At 45.6% G+C, this 25,895-nt stretch overlaps 2 protein-coding genes across 3 annotated transcripts in view; one reads left to right on the top strand and one right to left on the bottom strand.

Moving 5' to 3' along the window:
- Window positions 1-677, bottom strand: part of GJA8 (gap junction protein alpha 8) — a 38,047-nt gene extending 37,370 nt beyond the window's left edge. Inside the window, exon 1 of the mRNA XM_072360759.1 lies at window positions 614-677. The gene's annotated coding sequence lies outside the window, so the exon portion shown is untranslated. The remainder of the gene's footprint in view (window positions 1-613) is intronic.
- On the top strand, window positions 657-19,900 carry GJA5 (gap junction protein alpha 5). 2 transcript variants are annotated; one of them, XM_072360767.1, is made up of 2 exons: window positions 657-769; window positions 17,016-19,900. In XM_072360767.1, the coding sequence occupies exon 2, from the start codon at window positions 17,069-17,071 to the stop codon at window positions 18,176-18,178; it is 1,110 nt and encodes a 369-aa protein (XP_072216868.1). In that variant the 5' UTR covers window positions 657-769; window positions 17,016-17,068; the 3' UTR covers window positions 18,179-19,900. The 2 variants fall into 2 exon arrangements, with proteins under 2 accessions (XP_072216868.1, XP_072216875.1); XM_072360774.1 differs by lacking the exon at window positions 657-769 and adding an exon at window positions 6,362-6,528.
- The last annotated feature ends 5,995 nt before the right edge of the window (window positions 19,901-25,895 follow it).

Here is a 25,895-nt window from a genome sequence, read left to right as displayed (position 1 = left end):
ATGTGAACGCAGACCTAGGCACTCACCTGAAGCCATTGTAACGATCAACACCATGAATGGCTCAGAGGCCAGCACTGCTTGTACCACTTACCAGTTAGCCATCTGCTCCCTTCAGATATTATTTTATGGCTTTCCTTTGTTTCCACCAAGGCCCAAACAGGAATGAAATTGTGAGTCTTGTCGCTGGCCCTTTTAAATAAATAGCTCTGCCATCACTCTAATAAGTTTGACAAGTTGGTCCCAGGCCCTGGGCAGGAAGCTAATAAACTTTAAGTTGCTTTTCTATTGTTTTCCTAAAACAATTTGACTTCCTTTCTGATAGCCTCAAATTCCTTCATTAAAAATAGAGTAGCTGGGAGCCAGAGGAAGAGCTGAACTTGAGCCAAGTTGTGCTTACAATGCCGCCTGCGTAAGATCACATTTTTATCCTGATCCACGAAGACTCTTTAAAAGAATGGCAGGCAGACAGCTGCCAGTGCATGTCAGGAACAGCTCGGGAGCCAGTCTCCTCCAGCATTGGTCCTTCAGGCTGGAGGGAATCTCCAGCCAGTGAGCCCGTGTCAGACCACAGCGGGAGGCTGAGTTCCAGGGAGTGGACCCGGGGTGTGCTCACCTGCCCAAAAGCGTCCTCCCTCAGACACGGATCTCTTCTGGAAGCCGAACAGGGACAGAGAGGTGGGCTCCAGTGAGACAGAGGGGCTGCACTGAAGCAAACACTTCAGTCAGCCATCTGCTCCTCCCTCCACCTGTGCAGGCTCTGCAAAAAGAGGTAACTCTCTGTTCTTTCTTTTCTTCTCACTTTGTGAAACATATTTATGTACATACGTATGCATACCGTATTTGTGTGAAGCAGCAGTTCATCTAGGTGGAAATTTACAGGACAAGGTGAATGTCTGGCGACTGGGTAGATGAGGATTTCTTGCTTGAAAATGACTTGTTCGTCCCTTGGACAAATCTTTTAGGATCTCCATGGTTTGGTTCCTCCAACTGTAGAGCAAGGAGAGTGATTAGTATTGTGTTATTATTTGCAAAGCACTTCTCAACTACTGAGAGATACTGCAGAGTTGGGAGGTGGAAGCAGCATTTGATTTCCAGTAACACAAAGAGAACAACTAAGCATTTACTTTGGCATAGATGGTCATTTCTTCTGAGGGAGATGAAGTCCTCTTGCAGTTTTTTCTGCTGAAAACTTTATTGGCAGGCGATGCTGGCACACAGTGACATTTCACACTTTGTTGTTTTTTGTTTCCTCTTTTCTCATTCTGGTACTCTGAGCTGTGTGGTGGTTTCATACTGATGGGCAGCTCGACTTCACCAAACTCCTTTCTCCTTCCCCTTCCTCAAAAGAAAAAAGGAAGAAAATACAATGAAAAAGAGCTCACGAGTCAAGATAAGGTCAGGGAGACTGCTCACTAGTTACCATCATGGGCAAAACAGACTCAGTGTAGGGAGATTAATACAATTTATTGCTTATTAATAATAAACTAGAGTTGTGAGAAGATAACAGTAAACTAAAATCACACTTTGACCCCATTCACCCTTTTCTACCTCCTCTCCCTAAGCAGTATAGGGGAACAGGGGCTACAGTCAGTTCATAGTCCTTCAACTCTGCTGTTGCTTCATGGTCACCACCCATGCTTCCCCGTACCTCCTGCTCCACCATGGACCTCCCCTGGACTGCAGGGAGCTTCTGCTGTGCGCCTGGAGCGCCTCCTGCCCTCCTGCACTGACCTGGGTGCCTGCAGAGCTGCTCCTCTCACATCTCTCACCTCTCTCTCTCACTTGCTGTTGCACAGCAGATTTTCCCTTCCTCAACTCCTCTCTCCCTGAGCACAACCAGTGCCACTCACAGCTCAGCTCTGGCAGCAGCATGTCTCTGTTGGAGCAGCTGGAGCTGCTTTGCTCTGACGTGGGGCAGCACTGGGCTCTGCTCAAAGAGGCCACCTCTGCAGCCTGTTCACTATAAAAAGCTTGCCACACAAGCCCAATACAGGCTGGAAAGAAACTGAGGGGAAAATGTCTATATAATATGATATAAATGGGGATACATATATATATATATATATATATTGTTTGTTTTTGTTTTGTTTTCTTTTTTTTTTTTTTAACTAAGAGAGGAATAGCAACTATAAAACAATCCGCCGTCATTTGGGGAACTATCATTACATGCTGCTCCTGCTCCCTTGGGCCAGGCCTGTCTTTAGGAATTTGCCTTTTGCTGGAAGATGCCTTCAAGCTGTCTCCAGAGGTCTAATCTATAACTGAGAACTTCTTTCTCTCTCCTTCTCTTTCAATCATACCCATGCCAGGGGATTTTGGATCAAAAGCTTCACCAGGAAGGTAGCATCCACAGGCACTTGAGAGAGGGTACTTAGCTGTGTCCTGCCAGCATGTGACAATATAAGGAAACAGAGTAACTGCAATGCTGGCCAGGCATCGGAGATAACATACCTACAAGAATTTTCTGTCCAACCATCGGTGGTGACAGAGAGGTGTCCGAAATTTCCCAGGGCAGTAAACCCGATATATTCCCCAGGCACAAACCCCTCTATAACAGCAGGACAGAACAAGATATTGTACTTTCAGGCAATCTCTTGAAGTTCTCAGATCTCAGGAGAACATTTACCCACATTTGAAACAGCCTTCCAGCAAAGCCAGATGCTACACGAGCATCTGCTTTATGTGAAGAAGCTCCTTCCTATCTGAGCTCCCATCTATATTACTGCATGTTTGCAGACCTTCTCCATGCATTGCGTCGGCTTGCTCTCGTTGTTTGTTCAAATCTCTGACACAGAATGAATACTCCATTAAAAAACCATGGGATCAATGCTGAAAAACTCATCATGCTGAAACTGTGCAGGATTTACCTGGCTTCTGCGTGAAAAGCAGCAGTTCTGATAAGGCAATAAGGGAATTGCGAGAAATAGAATGAAAAAGGGACCTCTTGGCTTATCAGCTTCAATCCCTTTGAGTAACAGGCAAGTACAAAACAAATGGCCTTTTCTAAACTTACTAAGCTCTATCCTAAATCTCATTAGGTTTCCGCCCTCACTTCTGTTACTAGAATGCTGTTCCAGCACCTCCTTCTCTGCCCTGTTGCTTAGAAACCTTCTGATTTCCAGCCTAAATTCATTCATGGCCAATTTATATCTATTTATTCTTATGCCACATTGTCCTTTAGTGTATGTAGCTCTTCTCTCTCCTTAGCACTTACTCACCCAACCCCCAACTCTGAGAAGTATTTATAGGCAGCAAATCTCTCCTCTCTTAACCTTTGTTCTGCCAGACTAAGTAACCAAGCTCCCTTGTAGTATTCACCCTGCAGGCACGTCATGCTGTGTTTTAATTACTTCAGGTAGCTGCAGTAGCACGAAGTTCAGTGCGAAATAATGAATGTAGGAAAGCTTGTACTTGTATCTCATCTATTTTCAAATCAGCTCGAATATCTGTTTGCAGTCTCTTCTGTGACTGGTAAGTAAACACACACTGTTGGCTGAGAGACACTTTCCATTCCTCTGATCACCCCGATGCCTTTCTTTGCACCTGTTCCAAGCTGAACGCCTTTCTTGAACATGGGCAAGCACTGCACACACTGCTCTGATGGGGGTCTCACATCCTCTTGGACAGCATTAATCTTAGCTGCTGCAAGTGGAAATACTGCTGTGTCCTGGGAGCTCACCTGCCATTTTCACTTGCACATCCCACCACTGGTTCCTGGTGACCTTCACCTAGGACTTTCCCCTTCTCTGTCGTGCCAACCAGGACCTTTTGGCAGCAAGGTCCTGGCGTATGTGACTTTGTATTTTCCCATTTAAAGCACACCTCAGTCACTCCAGTCATAAAGAACCTTCAGTTCTCCTAGTGCTGGAATCCACCTCTGCCCCAACAATACCTCCCAGCTTTCCTACATCAGCAGATTTCAGTAGCATTTCTACTTTTGGTGCCAAGGTAATTAACACAAACATTTAGAAAGATCGGTCCTAAGTACAATCTTTGATCATCCTCACAGCTAACTTCCCTTCAGCCTGATAGGGAAGTGGTGTCTCAAACCCATCAGTCTTTTACTCACTTGAGGATTTCTCTAATAATCCCTGCCTTCTTCAGCTGAATCCTTTGCATTAATTTGTTTTTTTCTGGGACAACATATCTTGTGCCTCACTGCAGACGAGGTAGATGCAGTCTGATATGTTTCTTTCACCAAGGAGATCAGGAATCTTAGCCCCAAAAAGCCATTTACCTTTGATCAAAATATGGCACATGTTGTTCTATTTTTCCCTTACCTCCTATATTTCTCCTTTCCTGCAAAATGTGTTCTACAGCACTACAAACTGCTGAGATTTGCCAGCTGCACACAGCAACCATCGGCTGCTCATCTCATTCCCGCTATCTAGGGGAATATTCTCTTCCACTTGATCTCCTCATTCAAGCCATAAACGTTTTGCATAGCAGTTGCTTGGGGAAGGGAGGAAAATCCTTCTTCCCAGCTCACCAGTGGAGCTGGAAAAGCTGCCTCTGTTTTCCTCAAAAAAGGTGGCAGTAGAGGAGGAAGGGCACGCTGAGGGTCTGGCAGAGGCATCCATACAGCATCTCCACTCTCCTGTCTTTTGCATCCCACATGGCCTCCCCCCATTTCCCTCCTGCGCATCAATATGCAAACAGATCCCATCATCACAAAAAAAAAGAGAGAAAAAAGAAGAGCTCATAACAGTCACCTCATGTGCACAATGCGTGTATTTGACAGAAACCTTCTCGCTGTATTCATCAATACAGCATGTCTGTTTGACTGTAGGGGAAACAGCCTGCCAGTCTGGAACAATGCTCAGATAAGAAATACAAAGGAATGATAAAGAAAAATCAGATCTGACTATCCTGAGTGTACAACAAGGAAGGGAGCATATGTTGCACTTCAGACAGCTTGCTCACAGGAACTGCATGTGAGAAATACCTGACAAGCCCAAAGCCATCTACAAGCTAGAGCTGTATCACTAACACCTGCTTTGGATATCTCTATGATGAAATGCTTGACAGTTTCACTGGCATAAAATCAATGGGATAATCACAGGTATAATACTGTTATGCAGGAGAGAGAAAATCAACTCCAGAAATATTCCTATTTTCTTTGAAGTCATAGAGATCCTTCAATAAAGTTAGAAATGCAGAGGCAAACGATTATTGGTTTCTCGATATCAGTTTACTGAACTGCTATGGAAACATACTGCCCGTCCTGTAATAGTCATCAGTGAAGATTTAGCAGGAGGGAGATCTGTCCTGCTGAAAAGGAGGTGCATTCTTAGCTTCAGGGGTAGAGCACCCACATAGGGCATGAATCCAGAGCAGCTTCTGCACAGCTCTATCCCTGCATAGCCTGGCCTCCAATCTTCTGAATTAAGGGGTACTAGCAGGAGAACAGTGATTAGATAGAAGAGTTGTCATTGTCAGTCCTGTTAGTCCCAGGGCTACCTTTGCTTCATGATTACACTAGCTGCTGTACAGACACAACTGGAGAGTTATGTTCTGGATGGGAGATACCTAACCCAGGAAGGACTGCTAGAGGAACACCAGCCAAATCCTGTGCATAGCAAAACAGTCTTCCAAGCAAATCACACTCTCCTGACACTGATTCTTTCAGACCAGCCAGAAGGTATTTCCAATTCACCCTCATCTCTTGACCCACTGTACAGGATTCAGAAGCTCAATTTGACATGTATGTAAAACGTAAGACCCCAGTATGCCAAAAGTATTTATAAGAAAAGCCCAAATGCTCATGCATCAGAGTGTGTGTGTGTGTATGGGAATGTGGGAGGTTGTCAAAAACCACCTCACCTGACAGGCACATCAAAGGAGACCTGGGACACCTTCCTGGGAAGCACTAAGTGCCCTGTGGGACAAGGCAGTAGCTATGAACAAGCTCCTTACTTGGAGAGGTGCAGGACCTCACTCCTCACAAATTCTGCTTTGCTTAATCCTGATATATATGTATATATCCTTCAATGATGTCCTGTGCAGAAGAACCTTCTCAGGTTCTGGCTGGGGTAGCTGTGGGGCAACCCCATCTCTTCATTTAAGGAAGACTTAGACCATGGTGTGTTATCTGGGGGAGGGGGTGTAAGGAGCAGCGGCAGCAGCAACTGGAAGGGACAGGGAGAAGGCAGCAGTGAGTGCATCCTGTCAGTACAGGGAGGGTGGCACAGGGAGAGGCTGAGAATGGAGAGGGAGGAATAAAAACCCATGGTCTTTAAAGGAAAAACAACAGGAAACTAGGTTTGAAAATAGAAAGATTAAGTTGGAGGTTGTGGGAGAGACAAGAAAAGTAGGTGAAGAAAGAAGGGGAAAGGCAGAGAGGCGCTGGGGAAGACAGAAAGTGACATGGAAAGGGGGTGGAGAAAAAAGAGGGGAAGAGAGAGAGAGAGAACCATACCAAAGGAATAAAACCAAGCAACTGAGAAGAACGAAGGATTCAACTCAATTACAGGAAGGAAAAGTGCTAAAGCAAGGAAAGGAGGCAGAAGAAGAGACACTGGAAATCAGGTAAGTAACCATGAGGGGGAAATAACTGCAGAAGCATCAATAGGGAGATCAGGCTGTTAGACTCCAGGGTAAAACAGCAAGAGGGGAGAGATGGACTTGGTGAGGCAGAAAAGAAGGACAGACAAAAATAACTTCAGAATTCCGCATTTTCTACATTTTCTTTCCATTTCTCTCCAAAACATTCCCTAGTAACAAGGTGGGCTTGGAGCATTTAAAAAATTACAATGCTTTTGCCATGGGCACTGACAGAACTGACAGAGGTGCTTCCTTGCAGTGAATGTGGATACCAACAGATTTCAGCGTACAGGAAGGCAGGATAAAAGCTCCAAGTACCCTCAGACATTATAAGAAGCAAACTGCAGTTTCTCCTAGATCCTGTTTCAGCACGCTGTCAGTGTCAGGCTGCTCTAGGAAGCGTGATGAAGGGAACTCTTACCTGTGAGAAGCTACCAGGGCATAAGCGCTTTATCAAGTGTCTGCTTGAGCTGCCTTATGTTCCAGAGCACACAGAATAGTTTGAAATGTTGCAGCTTCTTTTCCTTGAGAATAATCTGTCCTGGCCAGTTTATGACATGGATTCTGGGAATGCAAGTCTAGTGTAGGAAAGTGCTTTGCTCGCATCCCTCAGTCATATGTACAGCACGCACTGTGGGTGGAATGCTTTTCTTCTCTATCCCAACACTGCTCAGAGCAGCCTCAGCACAGAGGCACACAGATCTAGGGGACAAACACTCACCGCCACTAGCAGATTCTTCTTTTTACTTGCCTTCCAAACTTTTTTTCCCCTTGCATTTTGGATAATTATCCTATTGCACATCTGTAATTCAGCATCTCTTACATGTTTCAAACAGCCTAGCTTGAAAATACAGTACTCTTGTAGTTCCATCTGGAAAGAAGTAATGACTGAATGCCAAGGTTATCTGGTAATTGCCACCTCCTATCCAGCACTGTTTCTCAGTAACCCCTTTCATTTCCCAAAGGGTCATTCTACTCATCATTTGTAAAGTCTGATGAATGAGTTTCGTGTCATTCCGGTTTTAACAGCTGGAGTAAACCGAGGCAATACCTCTGTCCCAGAAGAACTGTACAAACCCATGAGAGGATGATGTAAACAGCATCTCCGGATAAACTTTAGACAAAAAACAAACTAACAAACAAAAACAACTAACAGGCTAAATCAGCCCGAACTGTTCCTCCATGCTAAAATCTCAGTGAAATCTCTATGTGAAAAGTTTTCTCTGCTGCTTATATGATCCTCTCCTTAAGGCTAAAGAACTTAACACATGGAATATGTCTGCATATTTGTGCGCAGCTAGGAGTGGGTTAAGCTGTTATTCAGAATTCTCACATCCTTGCTGTATTTGTGCTAGAAGCCAAACATTTCTGCATCAGATAGTCTTTTATAAATCTACTCTGAGAAGAAAACAGAATCTTTCTGACTATCTTCCTTCTTTCCTTCAGAGCGGAACAATAGTTTAGGAGAATTCCTGAGGGTTCAGGGTTTAAAATACTCATCAGAATCTGGTTGCTTGGGAACTATGTTAAGTATTCCTGCTGCTGTAAGTATTTGGGATTTGTTTTTGTTTTTCAACTCAACAGGATATATTATCACAATTCTTTAAGATTTTGGACTTCCACATGAAATATTTAAATCTTGCCAGAAGATACAGAACTTCCTACCCAGCCTCTCTTCTCTTTTTGACCTTCAGACAGATTTCACTCATTCTGCACGTTTGTCCTTGTTTTCTGACTTATCTCAAAGCATTGAAGGAATGAGTAATTCAGCTCTATTCCAGGTCATTAGGGAGAAGATTTCAGAGACTGCTCCACACCTCGGGTGCTTCTGTATGAAGCACGAGGACAGAGACTTAAAATTAGAAATAGCTCCCAGGAGGCACCAGAGAAACTTCAATCTTCAAGCTAAGAATTCATAAAGAGAAAAATGAATCAGTTTTATGGCGATTGATAAGCAACAGAGATATCTCTCTAAGCAATGCGCTAACAGGCCAGCTCTTTCCTGAAACAAAGAAACATTTGTGCAATGCAGCACGAAATGAACACAGAGATGCACGCCTCTTAAGTCTTTCCAGTGTATTTTCCAAGAGGGGTCAGTGGTTTTTCAACATAAGAACTAAGAGTTTTACACCTACATTTCCTTCTCTCTTCATTACCTTTGTCACAATGGACATATCTTGAGAACGGTTGAGAATTTCCGTATGAAGCTCTTCTACTTTAGAAGTGGAAAAGCTAACAGATGCCTTTGTCAGAGCACAGAGTGACCACAGAAGCAGCAGTCCAGCCAGAGTGTTTCAGAGCCCCAAGGTCTGGTGAGAAAGGGAGAGAACAGTGGCATGGGAAAATAAATGTCTCCAGTTTAAAATCACATAAAGCTATCCAAGAACTCTGGGCTTTATTCTTGCTATTTACTCCACTGTCCTATGCCATGATGAAGAAAATCACTCAGTCCAGGTTTGTTCATAAATGGTCCCCCAGTGGTGCCTTTTAGATGCCTGAATTTTAGATGTGGTCTATCAGGTGGAACTGATAAATGCTCCTGTTCTACTGTTAACCAAAGACAGCTCTGTGTTGAACATACGTTACGTTATAAAGCTCTGAGAACATGGGGGGGGGGAGGGTGAAGAACAGACTAGCAACATCTCCATCCAGCTTCTGAAAGTAATGAACATTTTTTATCTTAATCTCTAACCGCTGTGAAGTTGATATAATACCATCTCCATACCTCCAACCAGCAACGAAAATAAGTAAAGAAATAACTGTGAAGCAATCAGGTGCTGGTGGGATGAAAGCTGTAGGAAAACCCATGAGGAAACGAATAATTCTGTCTTTTGAATCAGACTTGAATAACATACAGTCAATGAGGAACAGGCCACCCACTGAACAATAAGGAGAAAACAAAACAGTGAATAGCTGCTGAGCAAGAAAGCCCCAGCCAGGCTGGCACAGAATAAGGCAGGCATCCTGTACAAAGAAAGAGGTGACAATGTGAGGATGTGGTTAAAGGCTCATAGCTATGAGGCACAGGCACAAAGAGATTGAATTAAGATTACTTAGAAAAGTAAATACTTGATAGCTCTCTGCTGCTTGTTTTTGAAAATGTTATATTAGTTGTTGTTAAAGGGGTATATATACGCACATATATATATGCACATATGCTGAGTATATAAAATAACCCACTCACAAGCTACAGCCATACCCTGGTCTGAATGAGAAACGAAATACTAAGAGGCAAAGCTACAGCAATGAAGCTGGGGTGTGAAGAGAATCCTATGGTTCTTTGGACAGAAAGAAGAAAAGCGATTTGACAAGGTAACATTAAGTGGGCAGTAGACAGCTGCTGAAAAATTCCCCATTCTAAAGCAGAAAGCGCAAGCAACCTGAGTGCCATAGAGAGTTAAGTAACCAAAAGAGCCAAACAGCTGAGGCCAGGGTCCAGAAGAAGGAAGGGGTAGGCAGAGGGGAGAAGAAGGGATACACTAAGTCTGAACATGAGCCCCCTCCTTTTCCCATTACCTCTACAGTCTGTTTTACTTCAACACTGCTCTGAGTTGCATCCTGTGCAGTCTGTGAAACAACCTAAGCCCACATGGACTGTTTTTTTACCACTATATCAGGTCCAGTGTGATGCTTACCATCACCTCCATGTCTCCTTACACCAGCCTTCCCCACTGACAACACAACGCACATAAACAGTTTCTGCCAGCAGAGCTCAGGAACTGCTTTTCTATGGCAATCCCCACATTTGTCAACATGCTTCTGCCTTCCAGAGCTCCCTCTGCTTTGTTTGGCTGTCCCCTTTCTGGTACACAGCACTGCCCAACTTAGTATCAGTTGCAGATACATCTAGGTTAGCTTCTCCCTACAGAGATAAATAAACTGTCAAGAACACCAAGCTCTGTAATTCCAAAATGGATGTTCTTCAACATATTGGTTAAGGAATAAGGAGTAATATCCATCAGCCTGCTTGTAGCGTTTACATCAGAGAGAGAATTGATTTTTTTCTAGCAAAAAGCATATCTGTGCCTTTATTTAGCTTATCCCAAGTCCAGTTCTATTACATTTGTTTGGCTAAGGGCCGACATTTGCAAGGCACAGAGAGAATCCCAAGAGAATGAGCGGGTGCTCCCTGCATGCTAAGTATAAACCTGGATGCCACTACCATGTAACTATTTCAAGCAGGCTTTCAAACACAGAGGGACAAATTCGTTCCTCAGCTGGACCCAGATGAGTTCAAGGTCTTCTCTGATTTTAGTTTCCTGTGTCTGCATCAAGCACAGCTTGGCTCCAATGCCTAAGTTACATATAAGCACAATTTGGCTACAGACAAGAAAAAGAAAACGAAACCAAAAACATTAGATATCCCATATAGACAAGCAATAACAGCTCAGCAAACGGCGAGTCTGCAGTTTCCACCACCACTTCAGATGAAAATATTCCACATAATACTCTGTGTGTGTAACACGTCCCTGATGTATGCACTTGGAGGTGTTGAGTGAGCTCCCTCTGTGGAGGCAACAGGTCATTCTGCTTCCTTATCTCCTCACTCATTCTCTTTTTTGTGAACTCTGAGATTTTTCACATTTGGGGGGAGGGGGGGTAGGAAGGCACACCAAGCTGGGCAATGGTCTGGCTATCAGAACTACTCCTCCAGAATCTGCAGCGAACTCAGGATGAGCAGAGAGATGAGAAGCTCAGGATGGCTGTCTGCTGGGACAGGGGTGTTAACACAGTGCTCTGCCTCTCCTTTGAGATACGAGCACAGGAGTCAAAGTCACTGTCCTTGCTGCTTATTCAGGACAGGACTCAGAACCTAAGAAACTAGAAAGGAACTCAAGCAAATATTTCAGACTTCCTTTAAATAAAAAGAACATGTAAGCAGGAAGGAACATGAACCTATTAGTTCAGACCCACGCACAGATCAGAGTAACCACTTTGGCTAAAGAACTGGCCTATTTCATGCAGAAATTTGTCATAAACACCTGTATGTGCATATGAAGCCATAGGGATGGTGTTTCATAGAATCACAGAATTAGAAAGGTTGGAAATGACCACTAAGGCCATCCAGTCAGACCACCAACCCACCACCACGTCCACTAATAATGTCCCCAAATGCCACATCTATGTGTATCTGGAACACCCGCAGGGACGGTGACTCCACCACCTCCCCAGGCAGCCTGTGCCAATCCATCACTGTTCTTTCTGAGAAGAAATTTTGGTAAGCTTCAGATGATGATACCTGATGTGTCACTGCTCATCTCTTGTATATACATATGAAAGAGCCAATGCCAGCTAACTAAACAAAAAGATACATACTGAGGTTGGTTTCAGCACTGCACTGACTTATATCCTATTGCATCGATTTATGTCTCAAGGCTCTAAAAAGCCTCTGGAATTCAAAGCATTGCTCTCACACTGGAGAGAGCATTTCTAAATTTATTCATCTTTTAATGCTGTAAGTCATGTGCCCCTAGAAGGCTCCCTGACCAGGTCCTGACAACAAAGGAGCACTGTATTTGTACACTGAAAAGTCAGCTTCCTTTGGGACACTGACCCAGGGCTGTGGGCTCTGCTGCAATAACAAGATGGCCACATCTTGGAAAACCACCACTCTGGTTTCTGCCAGGCATCCCTGCTACAGAAGGGTAGTATGACGGGAATTTATTTCAGATCATAGAATGATATAATGGCTTGGGCTGGGAGGAACATCAAAGATCACCCAGTTCCAGCCCCCCCGCTGTGGGCAGAGTTGCCATCCACTATACCAGGCTGCTCAGGGCCCCAACCAACCTAGTGTTCAAGAAAGTATTGTCCCAAGATACAAGCAAGAAGGGCATCAACTTTCCCTGTGGCTGTGGTCTGTAGAAGCACATGCCCTAGTGCTATAGAAGCAGTGCTGTCACTGTCAAAAAGTCTAAGAAGCAGTGCTATACAGAAAAAAATGACCATAGGTTTGCAAGCCACAGCCCCTGTCCCATGCTTCCAGTGATACAGTGACCTTGAACAAGCAGTTTGAGCATTTCTGCACCTGAGTGGGATGCTGAGAGACTGTACTGCTGCTCACAGGGGGCTTGAGATTGCTAAGTGAAATGTACAGCTGTAAAGCAAATCTGGGTTAACTACTTGTCAGTGCAGAGCTGGAAACCTCTTTCTGAGTGTCTACAGGTGTGAACAGCCAAATTTACAGTGCTGGGAGATCTCAGGTCTGGCTGTAACCTGGCAGTTATTAATGCAAAGGAAAAGATCTCTGCCACGTGCCTCTGCAGTAGCTTTCTACTGTGCCATAGATTACCTGGACATGATAGGAGGTGGCATGGCTGGAGGAAGGCAGGCCACAAGGAACTCCTAGCTACTGGCCTTGCCGCAGCTGGCAGGGATGCTCCATTAAACAGAACTGAGGCTTTCAGTAGCTCAGAGTGGGGGATCTGCTGCACAGCCTTGAGCAAAAGGAATGACTTTGAATCCACTACTTTCTCCCCATTATGGGAATCACACTTCCCTCACACAAAAGAACCCTTCTCTACAGCCTCTCTGAGCCTGCCTGGGACTTGCCAAGGGAAAGAGGTGGGCTGAGAGAGGGAGAGCAGAATGGTATTATAATCAGGCTCTCCACTTTATTTTAGAAACAGCCCGCAGAGATGTCGACCTCCTGTCACCTTCCTTGTGGGAAAAGTTAGTGTGAAGTGTTGAGCCCAGCTATTTATATCACTGCTGATAGACTCGCCTGTCTTCTAAAGAGGGGGAAACAGTGGATTCCTAACAACTCCTGGGGAATCAGACTTTCATAAAGAAAAAAAACGGGCAGGAATAGCCTTCTTGCCTCTTTGGTGCATCTCTCCTGGTGGTTCTCCACAGTCCCATTCAGTCTGCCCTGCCCAGCTCACTTGCCAGAACAAGAAGCAGAGATGCAAAATGCCTGCATGCCATTCACAGCACTTGCCACCAGGAACAGGAGGAACAAAACTGCTCTGAGAGGCAGGAACACTTCTTCTCTCACAGAGGAAGGTAGCACAAGGAAAGGATAGTGGAGAGCCATACTTTGGTGGCAAGCCAGCCTGGCACACTAGCAGGTGCCGTCCTGCTGGGGTATTTTTATCTTGGAATTTGGCAGTCACAAGGCTGGGAGCTGGGTGGATGCCATGCTTGGTCTGCAGTTTTGATGCTTGTTTTTTTCCCAGCTTTAATTGTATTTCAGGTGATGATTAAGGCAGGACAGCCACATCGCTGGGTTTATGCTGGGCTATGCTGGTCTTTGTCACATACACGTTTCGTGCTGCCAAGATCTCCCGGCTGCGCGCAACTCCTTTGTTGATCCAGCAGAAAGCTGCCAGCCAAGTGCACGACAGCACGGTGGCACAGCCCACGACACTGCATGAATATGCATAACTGCTGTCAAGGCAGCCTCTGCTATCAGGTGCTGAGACCTCACAAAGATACCCAAAGGTATTTTTCGCTGAGTCACACCGGAGAGAGATGAGATTTGTCCAATTAAGTCCAAAGTAGGAATATAAAATCTACAGATGCTCACACGCTAAAAGATTGAAGCATGGGGGGATAACAGTCTGGGAATGAGGAAAGGGAACTATATGGAAAATTCCCAAGAATAGTAAAGCCCCAAGGAGAAAGGTTAGGTCAGAGTCTGTCCTGAATAGCCTGGAAAAGCTGTCAGGAGGTGACAATAATTCTTTGCTTGCTGGCAGCACAGAACTAGAAGCTTTCATCTGTTGTTGTCAGAGGTCCTTTGACTGGCATCACAAGAATAGCTCACTAATACCTAAACACAGCTAAGCCAAAAGCACTGCACTAGTGTCATGGGTTACCCTAAAATCTACCGGCACCCATGACAAGGGGGCAGTCAGCCCACAGGCTGCTGGCCCAGAAGGAACCACTTTCTCTTGGTATCCAATACTCATTCTCTCGTGTCCACCTATCTACTTGCAGGGGTCCCCTGGTTCTCTGGGGTTGCAGCAGGAACAACAGGAGGCATTCTGCTCTTTCGGCAGCCCCTCCAACAAGCGGCCTGTGCAGGGGAGCAGCCAAAAGGTTAGGACAGAAGGAATGGCCCTGCTACCCAGTCCAAGCCTCATAGCTGCCAACAGTGGGTCATTTAGATTCACCTCCTTTTGAAAGATGTTGCGCAAACAGTTGACTGTCACTCACGTGTTCGGTGCCATTTTTAATCTCTGGATTCCTCTTGCTCTCATGTTTGCCAAGTTCATGTTCTGTACACGCTGATTTTAATATCTGCCAGTGTCTAGGTGTAGAAGCCTTCAATAGGGGATGCCTTGTCATCAATCTGCCAAAAAATAATAATAATAATTTAAAAATCCTAGATTCAATGCAACTTTCTGTAAATATCTCCCATCCGGGATTTATCTGTCTGTATTGAATTCCCCAGGGCTCACAGAATAAAACCATATGATAACTTCCCCAGAATGCAGTAACTGTACCAAAGTCATTCGGTGCAAAATCATATCTCTGATTTTTCAGCTTACCAGTGCCAATAGGGGGAGAGTTAGCAAGATACAATGATTTTCTGTGCTGCTGCTCTTCTGGTTCTTGATTGGCAGCAGATGAAAAGGCTTCAGCATACCCCATAAGCCCCCAGGACCTGCGTTCACATGACTGCAGCATGTCTGCCAGCAAAGAGCCACAGCCCGTCCCTAGCTTCCCTGTATGTCCCTTCTTTCTCCCTCCTCACACAACTTCCAACAGGCAGAGGGGAAGCAGGAGATCCCCTCCCATCTCCTTACCTGGGAAATCCTCAGGGCAGCCCCCAGCAGCACCAGCAGCTTCAGGATTCAGCTTTTGATCTTTGTCCCATCCATCCTTGCAGACTGATGCTGTGCACAGACGAGTAATGGTGTAAATCATGATGTGCATTGCTACATTAAATTATGCCGGTTACATAGCTGGAGGAAGGGTATCATCCTCTCAACAATCATATCTCCATCCTCTCCAGCTTTTGCTCGCAGGAAATCTACACAATATTACTGCAGTAAATTTTCTGTATTTAACAGTGTCTAGTTACTCTCCACAGCCTTTCCATGGCAAAAATAACTGGTTCTCAAATATGAGAAAACAAAGGAGCATCAACACTTTTTCTCCCTATAACTTTGAGATTTACCTAGTCTTGTGCTTTTCATTTCATTACCATGGTTATTAAGTTTGCATGTATTTATTAAAAAGTATTTTTTATTTAATTAAAAAAAAAAAATTAAATAAGTTCCTCTTATTTTCAAAAAGAGGAGCTGTGGGAGAGCATTATCTTCAAAGTAATTCTGCCCACTGTTTAGAGCCTTGCCCCTAACCCATGCACAATGAAGAGCTTCTCTGTGCCCTCAAAAGGTACATATGGTCAGCCTAAATGGACCAAATTACTACACAAGAGCCCCACAAAAGACAGATTAACCAATCATTCTCTTTTTATCCAGGGGGCTAAGTGAGTTGGGCAGAAACAATCTGCCCGAGTCAGAAACAAAACTGAAGTAGGCTTTCCTACATCCTGACTTGGCAGTCAGACTGCCAGCCCAACTAACCTTTCCTCCTCTCAGCAACCACCTTCCAAATGCTAGTTTCCTGGAGCTGCTTGCTGGTCCCTGGGAAGCATTAAAGGGAGGTTTTTTTTCTATTTTTATATAATTTGAATAGTGAACGTTCTCTCAGGACTTAAGAGGAAGGAACAAGAGTCACCATTCTGACTGGGCAACAGATCCCTCTCAGGCAGGTATGGCAGTGTGGCTGCAGGTTAGGTTTATAACACTGGTACAGCTCTTCGAAGTCTGTACACATCCCAAAACAGTTAAAACTTGTAATGCAGCAGCTAGAACTAGTCATACTGCCAAACCAAAGCAAAACCTATGGGCAAAAGGCAGATGGGCAACAGGAAGGCTTTCCATGCATGTCTTTCAGTCACGACACCGTGCTCAGAAACAAAACCCAGACCTGTGAGGCCTTCACATTCCAAGTGTCGCTGCAGATATTATGTAAAAGTGACATATGAACAAGCCCAACCAGTGCTGAGACCAAGCTGTATGCTCCAGTCTTATCTCCCAGAGAATCAATCCGTTTAGGGATTCTCCCGAGTGCCGTTTGCAGACGGATGAATGCTGCTTTAACTACACAATCCACAGGGGACACAGTATGCAGACTGTGGTGAAAGGACTTTCTGAAGCAAGAAGAAGTCTGGCTCACCCTCAAGATTTTAGTAGCTCATTTACAGATTGCAGATGGATCGTGCTAAGAAAGTCCCTTTCTGTTTCAGTAACTAAGTTAAAAAAAGAAAGCCAGCCAACACACATCGTCTTCAGTAGATGTGAAACAAAGTCCTCAGCAAACATGAGCACATTGTTCATCACATCAGGTCAAATAAAAAACATTTCCTTCGATACAAGATAAACTAATTCACTCCATGCATCCCTAGCTGGACATTTCCTAACCTTAGTATCACACTCTTCTATTTTCTCCCACAGAGGCTGTCTCCAGTTCTGCCTTCAGGACTTCTACCCGCTCCTGGTGAGCAGAAATGGGGGACTGGAGTTTCCTGGGAGAGTTCCTTGAGGAGGTCCACAAGCACTCCACAGTGGTGGGGAAGGTCTGGTTGACTGTGCTGTTCATCTTCCGGATGCTGGTACTTGGTACAGCAGCTGAGTCTTCTTGGGGGGATGAGCAGTCAGATTTCATGTGTGACACCCAGCAGCCTGGCTGTGAGAACGTCTGCTACGACAAGGCCTTCCCCATTTCCCATGTCCGCTTTTGGGTCCTTCAGATCATCTTTGTCTCCACTCCATCCCTGGTGTATATGGGCCATGCCATGCATACGGTGCGCATGGAGGAGAAGAGGAAGATGAAGGAGGCAGAAAGAGAAGCCCAGGAGATGAAAAACAATGGTGACACGTACTATCAGCAGAAGTGCCCCGTGGCAGAGAAGACTGAGTTGTCTTGCTGGGATGAATCAGGAGGCAAAATTATACTCAGAGGCAGTCTGCTAAACACCTACGTCTACAGTATTTTGATTCGCACTGCCATGGAAGTTGCCTTCATTGTGGGGCAATACATCCTGTATGGGATCTTCCTGGAGACCTTGTATATCTGCCAGCGGGCACCTTGCCCCCACCCCGTCAACTGCTATGTTTCCCGTCCCACTGAGAAGAATGTGTTCATCATCTTCATGCTTGCTGTGGCCGTGCTCTCCCTGTTCCTCAGCCTGGCTGAATTATACCACTTGGGCTGGAAGAAAGCCAAAGAGAGGTGCTCCCGTGCCTACAAGCCCAGCCCTAGCACAGCTCCTCGAAGGCTGGAGTCTGCCCCACAGGTAGAAAGGGCCCAGATGTACACTCCCCCGCCAGACTTTAATCAATGTTTGGCAAGTCCCAATGGGAAGTTCATCAGCCCCTTCAGCAACAAGATGGCCTCCCAGCAGAATACAGCCAACTTTGCCACTGAGAGGGTCCACAGCCAGGAAGATGCTGCTGGGGAAGGGCCCTTCATGAAGTCTAGCTACATGGAAAGCCCAGAGGTGGTCAATGAATGTGCAGCACCTGCCCTCCCTGAGAGCTACTTCAATGAGAAACGTCGCCTCAGCAAGGCCAGCCGCGCCAGCAGCAAGGCCAGGTCAGACGATTTGTCTGTGTGACCTGTCTCCAGACGGGAGGAGGAGTGGTCTCAGCGCTTAGTAAAACTTATGCAAAGTAGACTGCAGACTCTTGCCACAAACCTCTCTCCGATTCAACGTCCTCCCGTTCCTTCTCAGTGAACGTCATTCTTGTAATTCAGACAGCACTTCTCACAGCTTAAGGCAGGGGCAGCCCCTGGACAGCACACACCTGGAGGTTGAAGAGAGGCATCAATCTCCAGATGTGAAGTTCTCAGCCCATGGGACTCAAAGGGACTGGGGACTCACCAACCTTAGCCACAGGCTGGCACGCTCCTGAGGCTGCCTGGATGCCTCAAACGTGAGGCAGCCGTCACTGTGACTCTCTGTTCAGCAGACTGACTGGACGTCAACCCTCTTGTGTCTTCTTTGATGTCTATTCAACATGTGCTAAAACAGGTGGGCAGATATACTGAGCTGAAGCTTCTCTCACCTGCAGGGATCAGAAACACACTTTCAGAAAGAGTTCCTCTTGTTCTGTGCTCTTTCTCTTTTTAACCCTCTCCCTTTCTCCACTTAAGCCCAGATATTTTAATCCAGTTTACTTATACAATAAATCCTACTTGAATTTTTGACACTGTGCATAAAACTCTTCCCCATGGATACAGATGCCCGTGGTCCCCCAAGCACAGCTGCCTCATGTCTAACTTTGGAATCCCTTCCTCATTCCTAAGCCAGCGGAGCAGCTGGCCCCATGGCCCTGGGATATCGCTCAGATGACTGGTTGATGAAGACTAGGGAATGTTCCCAACATACTTATGTCATCAATTATAAGCAAGACACCCACTAACAGAAATAGAGATTGTCCTGTGAGAACAGATATACAAGTACTAAAAAGGAAGGAATTATCACATGGAAACAAAGTGATTTTTCCCCCTTTTAAACTCATCTTTCGAGCAACCTGAATGCTGACGAAAGGGTGCTACCAGCTGCTGACTTGGGAGAAAAACATCCTCTGTTTATCTGCAGAACAGGTACAGCCAGTGTTCTCTTGCTACCACCCTACCAAAATGCTTCAGCATCTTTTGCAAGGAGCAAGAGTCCTGTCCAGGTCCTGCACATCAATGAGCTCCTGGCTGCTCTCTCAAGCCTGACAGCCACTGCAAGCAGCAATATTTGTCCTCTCAGCAAATCTCTGTTCTGCAAACAGGTCATCTTCATCTTCACTGCTAGTGCACACAGTACAAGAAACCACACGCAGGCCACCGTTTTTCACCACTGTAACCTCCCAGAGCAGCTGCTGGAGCCCAGCACTGCACAGTGAGCCTGGTGGGTGAGGTCTGCAGGCACCTTCCACCCTGGACATGTCTTCTCACTGCAGAGCTGGCATACCAAGACCAACCAAAGCCACACTGCTGCCCGTAGTTTACCCTGCACTGCCCTTTCAGACATGGTATACAGCTTCCCAGTGTTGGACTGTGTGAACGAATGGCCTGGGACCAGATTGTCAGGGACTGAGCCACTCCCTCTCCTAGGAGCTGCAACAGGTTTGTGAACCTTGCTCCTGCATAGTTAGCTTTGGTACAGTTCCCTGTACATGTGCACGTACCCATACACAGAAAGGGCAAAACCTTTTGTTGTTGTTGTTGTTGGTAAGGTATCTTACAAACATGTATTTTTTAATCTTGAAAAGACTTGTGTGTTCTTCTTAACATGTGATTTTAGTCAATTGTGCCTAGGTTCCTCCTAATAAAGTTCTAACTCCATCTCTTCTTGTTGGTGTTCTGCCTTTCATATGGCTGGAGAATGAGCTGCTAGTATCTATCAGGCTGCCTGCCAGCCTCTGCTACTCAGAAATCACACAAATTCCCACTGCACAGAGTGGCAGGGATGAGGGGACAGCTTGGCCAGGGGGATAAATAATAAACATTGGGAAATGATTGATTGACTAGCTAGCAGAAAACCCTCCAGCACCCCTGCACTACCAAGAAAGAACAGAAAGAGCTGTCTAGAGAGCTGCTGTCCTGTATGGTTCCACCTTCTCTCAAGCACGCTTTCACAGAGACTACTTGCTATCTAAGGCCAATCCAGCAGGAAAAAGGTCCCCTGAGAACCTGATTTCTTGTCCACAGCCTTGATAGGCTTTTTAAGATGCAAGATACTAAGAGACAGTGAAAATCCATGGCTAACAATCGCTGCAGAGAGCTCCCATCACTACTCAGCTCTCATAAGATGTGGTTTTCCAGTCCATCTCCCCACCCATGCCCCCCCTTTCCTACACCCAATCTGAACTTCATCCCTTGTTCCCACTTTCTGACTTTCACAGGCTCCCTTCTTCTGACCTTGAATCTTTCTGTCCACCCTAAGGAAGTGCCCTTCCTTCCTCTCTCCACACAGTCTCCCATCCCCAGGGATTCTTCATTCTGGGAAGCTGGAGACTAGTAAGGTACTGTGCTCCAGCAAGGAGCCTGAAAGGAGAAAGTGAGAATGAAACTGGAATTTGACGAGGACACTGGAGCAAGGACCTTTAGCTGTTAGAATCTGCAGGGATCAAAGGAGTCTTGGTTTGGGGATTTTCAGCACAGATATGAGGATGTCACGTGGGCACCCGCTGCCCCACAATGCAGCAAGGGGAAAGTATTAGTCCTGGTACAAATTTTTACTGACGTATGTACACACTTGAGCGTGCCCATCCCTTAAGATGCCACCTTGGCATGAGAGATATGCAGTAAGCCAGGAGCTCACTGAAAGCATATTCACAGCATATTTGGATAATGTGGCTGTTAAGTGATATTGCTGACAAGTGGTGGTCCAAACTTGAAAAACTCTGTATTGTAGGTACTTAGGTAGTGTCTGGAGAGCAAGACAAAAAAAATGAGAATAAGGACTTTCCTTATGCTACTTCTGTCCTCCACAATCTAAACACATTCACAGGTCGAGTTTTGGTGATCTTTGAGACCACAGCCATTCCATTCCAGCTCTCTGCTTGTACAAATACACGCATGAAAGCCGACAAGCTCCCTCTGCCACTCTTAGCTTAATTCCTAGTTCTGTCTTCTAGGTAGAACAAGCAGGGAATAGTCAATGGATGAATGTTTGCACTGGCTGACAGACCGTAAACTTATAACTCGTAAAATCCATTGCCAAGACCAGACAAGCTATCATATCACAACAGGAAGATATTTACTTCAGCCAGTAAGCAGAAAGGCGGGCCTGTCATTTCAGGGTTTGTATTCATTGCTTTGCACGAGATGGATGCACGGATGGACTACCTTATAGCTGTGGCCTAAATCAACATTACATACTAAACTCAACCCTTGGATAGGCACTCAGTATTTAAATAGCAGCATTACAAAGACAGTGCTTTGAGGCAAAGAAGAAAACAGCTGAGAACTTTTTGTTCCGCATTTTTCCTTCTCAAGAGCCTCACTTACTGGGTCTAACACAGTCTCTGAAAACTGTATTGCCATTTAACAGAAATACTCACTTGCGTCTTCACCTCCATCAAATTCACACCTCAAATCATTCCAGCATTTCCTTCTCTTAATGATGTCTTAGTGGTGTCAGAAGTCAATTCTGTATTGTGGTTGTTTGCTAATCAGCTGCAGAAAATGTGTGTTTCACCGAGCTTTTAAAGGAGAGGTACTTAATCCTATAAAAGGAAAAGTTATATTTAAAAATACAGAGAATGCCAAGACTAACAAAGTAACGAATCAAGGCAAGGTCGTGCCTGTAGTCTCTCTCCTCTCTCCAAAAAGCACAGTGGGACAGATGAGTGGGGTAAGAGACAGATGTGGGAAATGGTGAAAGCAATACCGAAAATTAATGGCTGATCTGGAGCGTGAAGGGTAAGCAAGTCGTTTCCTCTTTCAGAATATGTGAACGAGGCATGGAAACTCAAAGCTGATCTTTAAGATTGCTAAAATGCAACTGATGCCAAATTGCACAATCTCCCCTTGAATATTCTTCATAGAGTTGTTGAATATCCCACATCAGAAGGGACTCACAAGGATAGAATCACAGAACCACAGAATGGAATCATAGAATGTCTTGAGTTGGAAGGGACCTTAAAGACCATCTAGTTCAAACACCCTACAGTGGGAATGGTTGCCATCTACTAGATGAGGCTGCCCAGAGCTCTGTCCAACCTGCATCACTGAATCCGACTCCTGGCTCCATACAAGAGTACTCAAATTTCAAACCCTATGACTGAGAGCATTGTCCAAACGCTCCTTGATCTCTGGCAGCTTGGGGCCATGACCACTGCCCTGGGAAGCCTGTTCCATGGCCTCATCGCCCTCTGGAGGAAAAAAAAATGTGACTTCAAAGTAAAAATGAATAGCTTTGCTTTTGCCCCAAGAGTTTGTTGCTTTTATGGTCTAGATGATTAAAACTCTTTCTGGGGATCACAGGGATGGTAATACCACATACATACACATATAAAACACTGTCGTGAAAATGTGATGACAGAAAGAGGATCAAATGAGCTCATAACACCCACTCTAGTCAAGTAATTCAGAAATGCTTCATTTTTCCTCCAGTGAGCATTGTTTTACAATTTTTAAAATGAATTTTTTGAGACCACATTCACATACCATCACCGGCTTCCCACAGATGTTTCAGCAATTGAGTTTGACGGGTAATAGAGCTCTCAGAAAGTGAATGACACTCATGGAAACCTTTGTTTTAAATCCATATGTACAAATATTCACCCCAGAGACAGCTGTGTATCCCCTGAGCCATGAAGAAGCACAAACAATATTGTGTAACCGATCCTGCCAACCACAAACGTGACAATACACCTTCACTGTACATGCCATAAACTCACACCAGAACATGTTTTAAGGACAGTAATGGAATAGATGTGTCAGAGGCCAACATCTGAGAGAACTGCGATCCACTAGTATTCTGCAGGTAGAAATAGTGGTTACACATTTAGCCGCCTTTCACACAGCCCTAGGCACTACCTGAGATGCTGCTGGGAATCCCCGGCATCTACAAAAGGAGGTGTGTGGATAAGGGGTGCAGATTACCTCACTTTCTTTGCAGCTCGCAAACTCTCCGTGGGAAGTGTTTAATTTTCCATCAGCTGCTTAAGGCAAGCACTTTTCACTATTTTATGCTCCTGCACACAAGGCTTCAAAACGTCCCTGCAAGCCCTTACACTTCCCAAGCATGCTACATAGCAGAAGTGTTGCAAAAGCACAGCCACTCAGGCATAAACCCTGCTCCCCAACCTCTAACACAATTTGCCATGCTAACGCAGGGCTTTGTAGCCTACCTATTCACGCAAAGGCTCTGGATGAATAAAAGTAATCAATCATGTTGTGTTTCTCAGCAAAAAGTATTCCCCCAGAGCAAGCTGGGAAGCAAAGCTCTGAAAAACTGCAATATTTACTTATTCCTGTCAACTGATTTCTGGACTGAGGCCTGTAAGATGGCTACATTAAATTGTGTTCCTTCCTCAAGGTAGCTATGATTTACTAGTGGATTAGGAAATCCTTTCCTTTTTCCCATTTCCATACTGCTCCAGCCTCAACCTCTGCTCAGCTTGCATGTGATGAGCTCCCACGAGGCCATGGCCCTACTATGACATCTGCAGGAGAAGGCTAAGGGCAGCAGTGGACTTGGATGACAAGCTGACATACTAGGTGACATCCCTAGTATCGGTGCCTGTGTTGTCCCCCTCCTTTTACGTGTTTCTTGGTACCCGACATGCTCTTCAATGAGTTCTCTGTAGACCACTGCTGGATTTTATGAGGACATCACCATCGGGCAGGGCTGGACCACAGTGGGAAAGCACTCTGGGATTACTCAAGTGGAGTTCTGTGACTCACTGTTCACACGCAGTAGCTCCTCTTCACTGTAAGATTAATTTAGATGCAAGGGTAAGGCAGATATGGCCATGCCAGACATTGAAATGAACTGGGAAAGACCCATGAGAGAGTTAAATTTTCTTGTTCATGTTGGACATGAGCCTAACCTTAAAAAGGCATGTCAGCAATGGTCAGCTATACAATATTAAGAGAGCAAAAGTCACATCTAGCAATTTTTCCAGAAACTGGATATGGGCTGCTAGGACATGCCATTTTTAACAGCCTCCCCCCTCCCCCCCAACCGCCCCCAGTAAAACCCGACACTCTCATACTCAGCTACACACAGGCTTTCACAAAAACTTACATTACCCACCAGCTCCTACCCTTAAAAGGAATCAGATTAGCAAGGAGAGCCAAGCTTGGGGTCAGAAAATTGCTATTTGTTTGGGTGTGTTTTGAAGTAAATGTCATGCCAGCTGTTCAGCCTGGGAACCAAGTCTGAGGTTGAAAAGGGCTCTTAACAGAACTGGTTTGATCAGCGCCGGGCTACAAGCAAAAAGTCTTGGAAGCAACAATTCAAACTCAGCCATCACTAAATAATGCTCGGTTTCCACCTGACTTTTCTTCCACTTCATCCAGCATCCAAGAAGGCATTAGGTGTGCATGTAGAGCAGAAATTACCATCACTTTCTCTGCATAATATGAAATAACAACCCAAGGCACGTGTGGTTTGTAACTGATATCTACTGAAAACTGGGCTTTTTTTTCCCAACACATTTACCCCTTACAGATCACTAGAACTCTTTTCTCATCCTTTGTTTTCTGTTTCTTTTTTTCCCCCTCTGAAACAAGACATTGGATTATTTTTTCCCCCTCTGTAGTCTTTTATTTTGTTAGGATACAACTTTGTGTTCCTTTCCATATTTCTCTGCTCTCTCTGACCAAACAAGCACATCGCAGGTTCCTAGCACAGGGAGTCACCTGGCAGTGTGATACAGACCTCAAAAGCACACACACTCTACAACCTTTTTCCTTTCCCTGGGCATACCTGGAACAAGAACAAGCTGCTCACCACAGTGTGTAGAAAGTCTACAGCTTTCCAAAGCACTCCTCCCCACAAGTCAAATGAGGACTGCCACTGCCCCTGTGTGTATTTCTGAGCAAGCAGCACCACGTATTTGCATAACCAGCAGCGTGCCCTGGCAGCCCAAAGGGCCAACTGTACCCTGGGGAGCTTCAGCCACTGTGGGGGGAGGAGGGGTTGTGCTGCTCTGCTCTGCATTGTGCAGCCTCACCTCCTGCACTGGGTGTGGGTTTGGGTGCTACAGTGTAAGAAGGCATTAACATCCAAAGGAAGGCTACAAAGATGGGGCAGGGTCTGCAGGGCCAGGTGTATGAGCAGCTGCTGAGGTCCCCTGGTTGGTTCAGCAAAGAGCAGAGGAACTGAGGGGAGGCCTGATAGCAGCTGCAGCTCCTCACAGGGAGCGGAGGGCAGCGCTGAGCTCTGCTCTGTGTGACAGCAACAGGGCCCGAGGGAACGGCATGGAGCTGTCAGGGCAGGGGGCAGCTGGGGGTCAGGGACAGGTGCCGCACCAAAGGGCAGAGGGCATGGAACGGCTGCCCAGGGCTGTGGGCACTGCCCCAAGTGCTGGAGATCAGGAAGTGTTTGGACATGTGTGGAACAAGGAGTTGGGCTTGCTGACCCTTGCTGGTGTCTTTAAGCTCTGGGTACTCTCTGAGTCTGTGATACCTCCCAGTACCTCTGCCGTGCAGGCAGGCCTATCAGAACAGTGAGTGTAATTAACAACTGGAAAGAACAGCCTGGGGATGGGATCATTTCTAACTACCACAGTGTGATTTAAAAGGTGTGCACCGGTACTGATAGAAGCTACTGATCCCACCAGAAATTGCTGGTTATGGTCTTCTCCCTTTCACTAAGCAGG

Source organism: Excalfactoria chinensis, chromosome 1, assembly GCF_039878825.1.
Source record: "Excalfactoria chinensis isolate bCotChi1 chromosome 1, bCotChi1.hap2, whole genome shotgun sequence".
Lineage (NCBI taxonomy): Eukaryota > Metazoa > Chordata > Aves > Galliformes > Phasianidae > Excalfactoria > Excalfactoria chinensis.
This window is presented reverse-complemented; position numbering and strand designations above follow the sequence as displayed.

Coding starts and splice junctions, on each gene's coding strand:
- GJA5 (XM_072360767.1), top strand. CDS start 17,069: ATGGGGGACTGGAGTTTCCTGGGAGAGTTCCTTGAGGAGGTCCACAAG.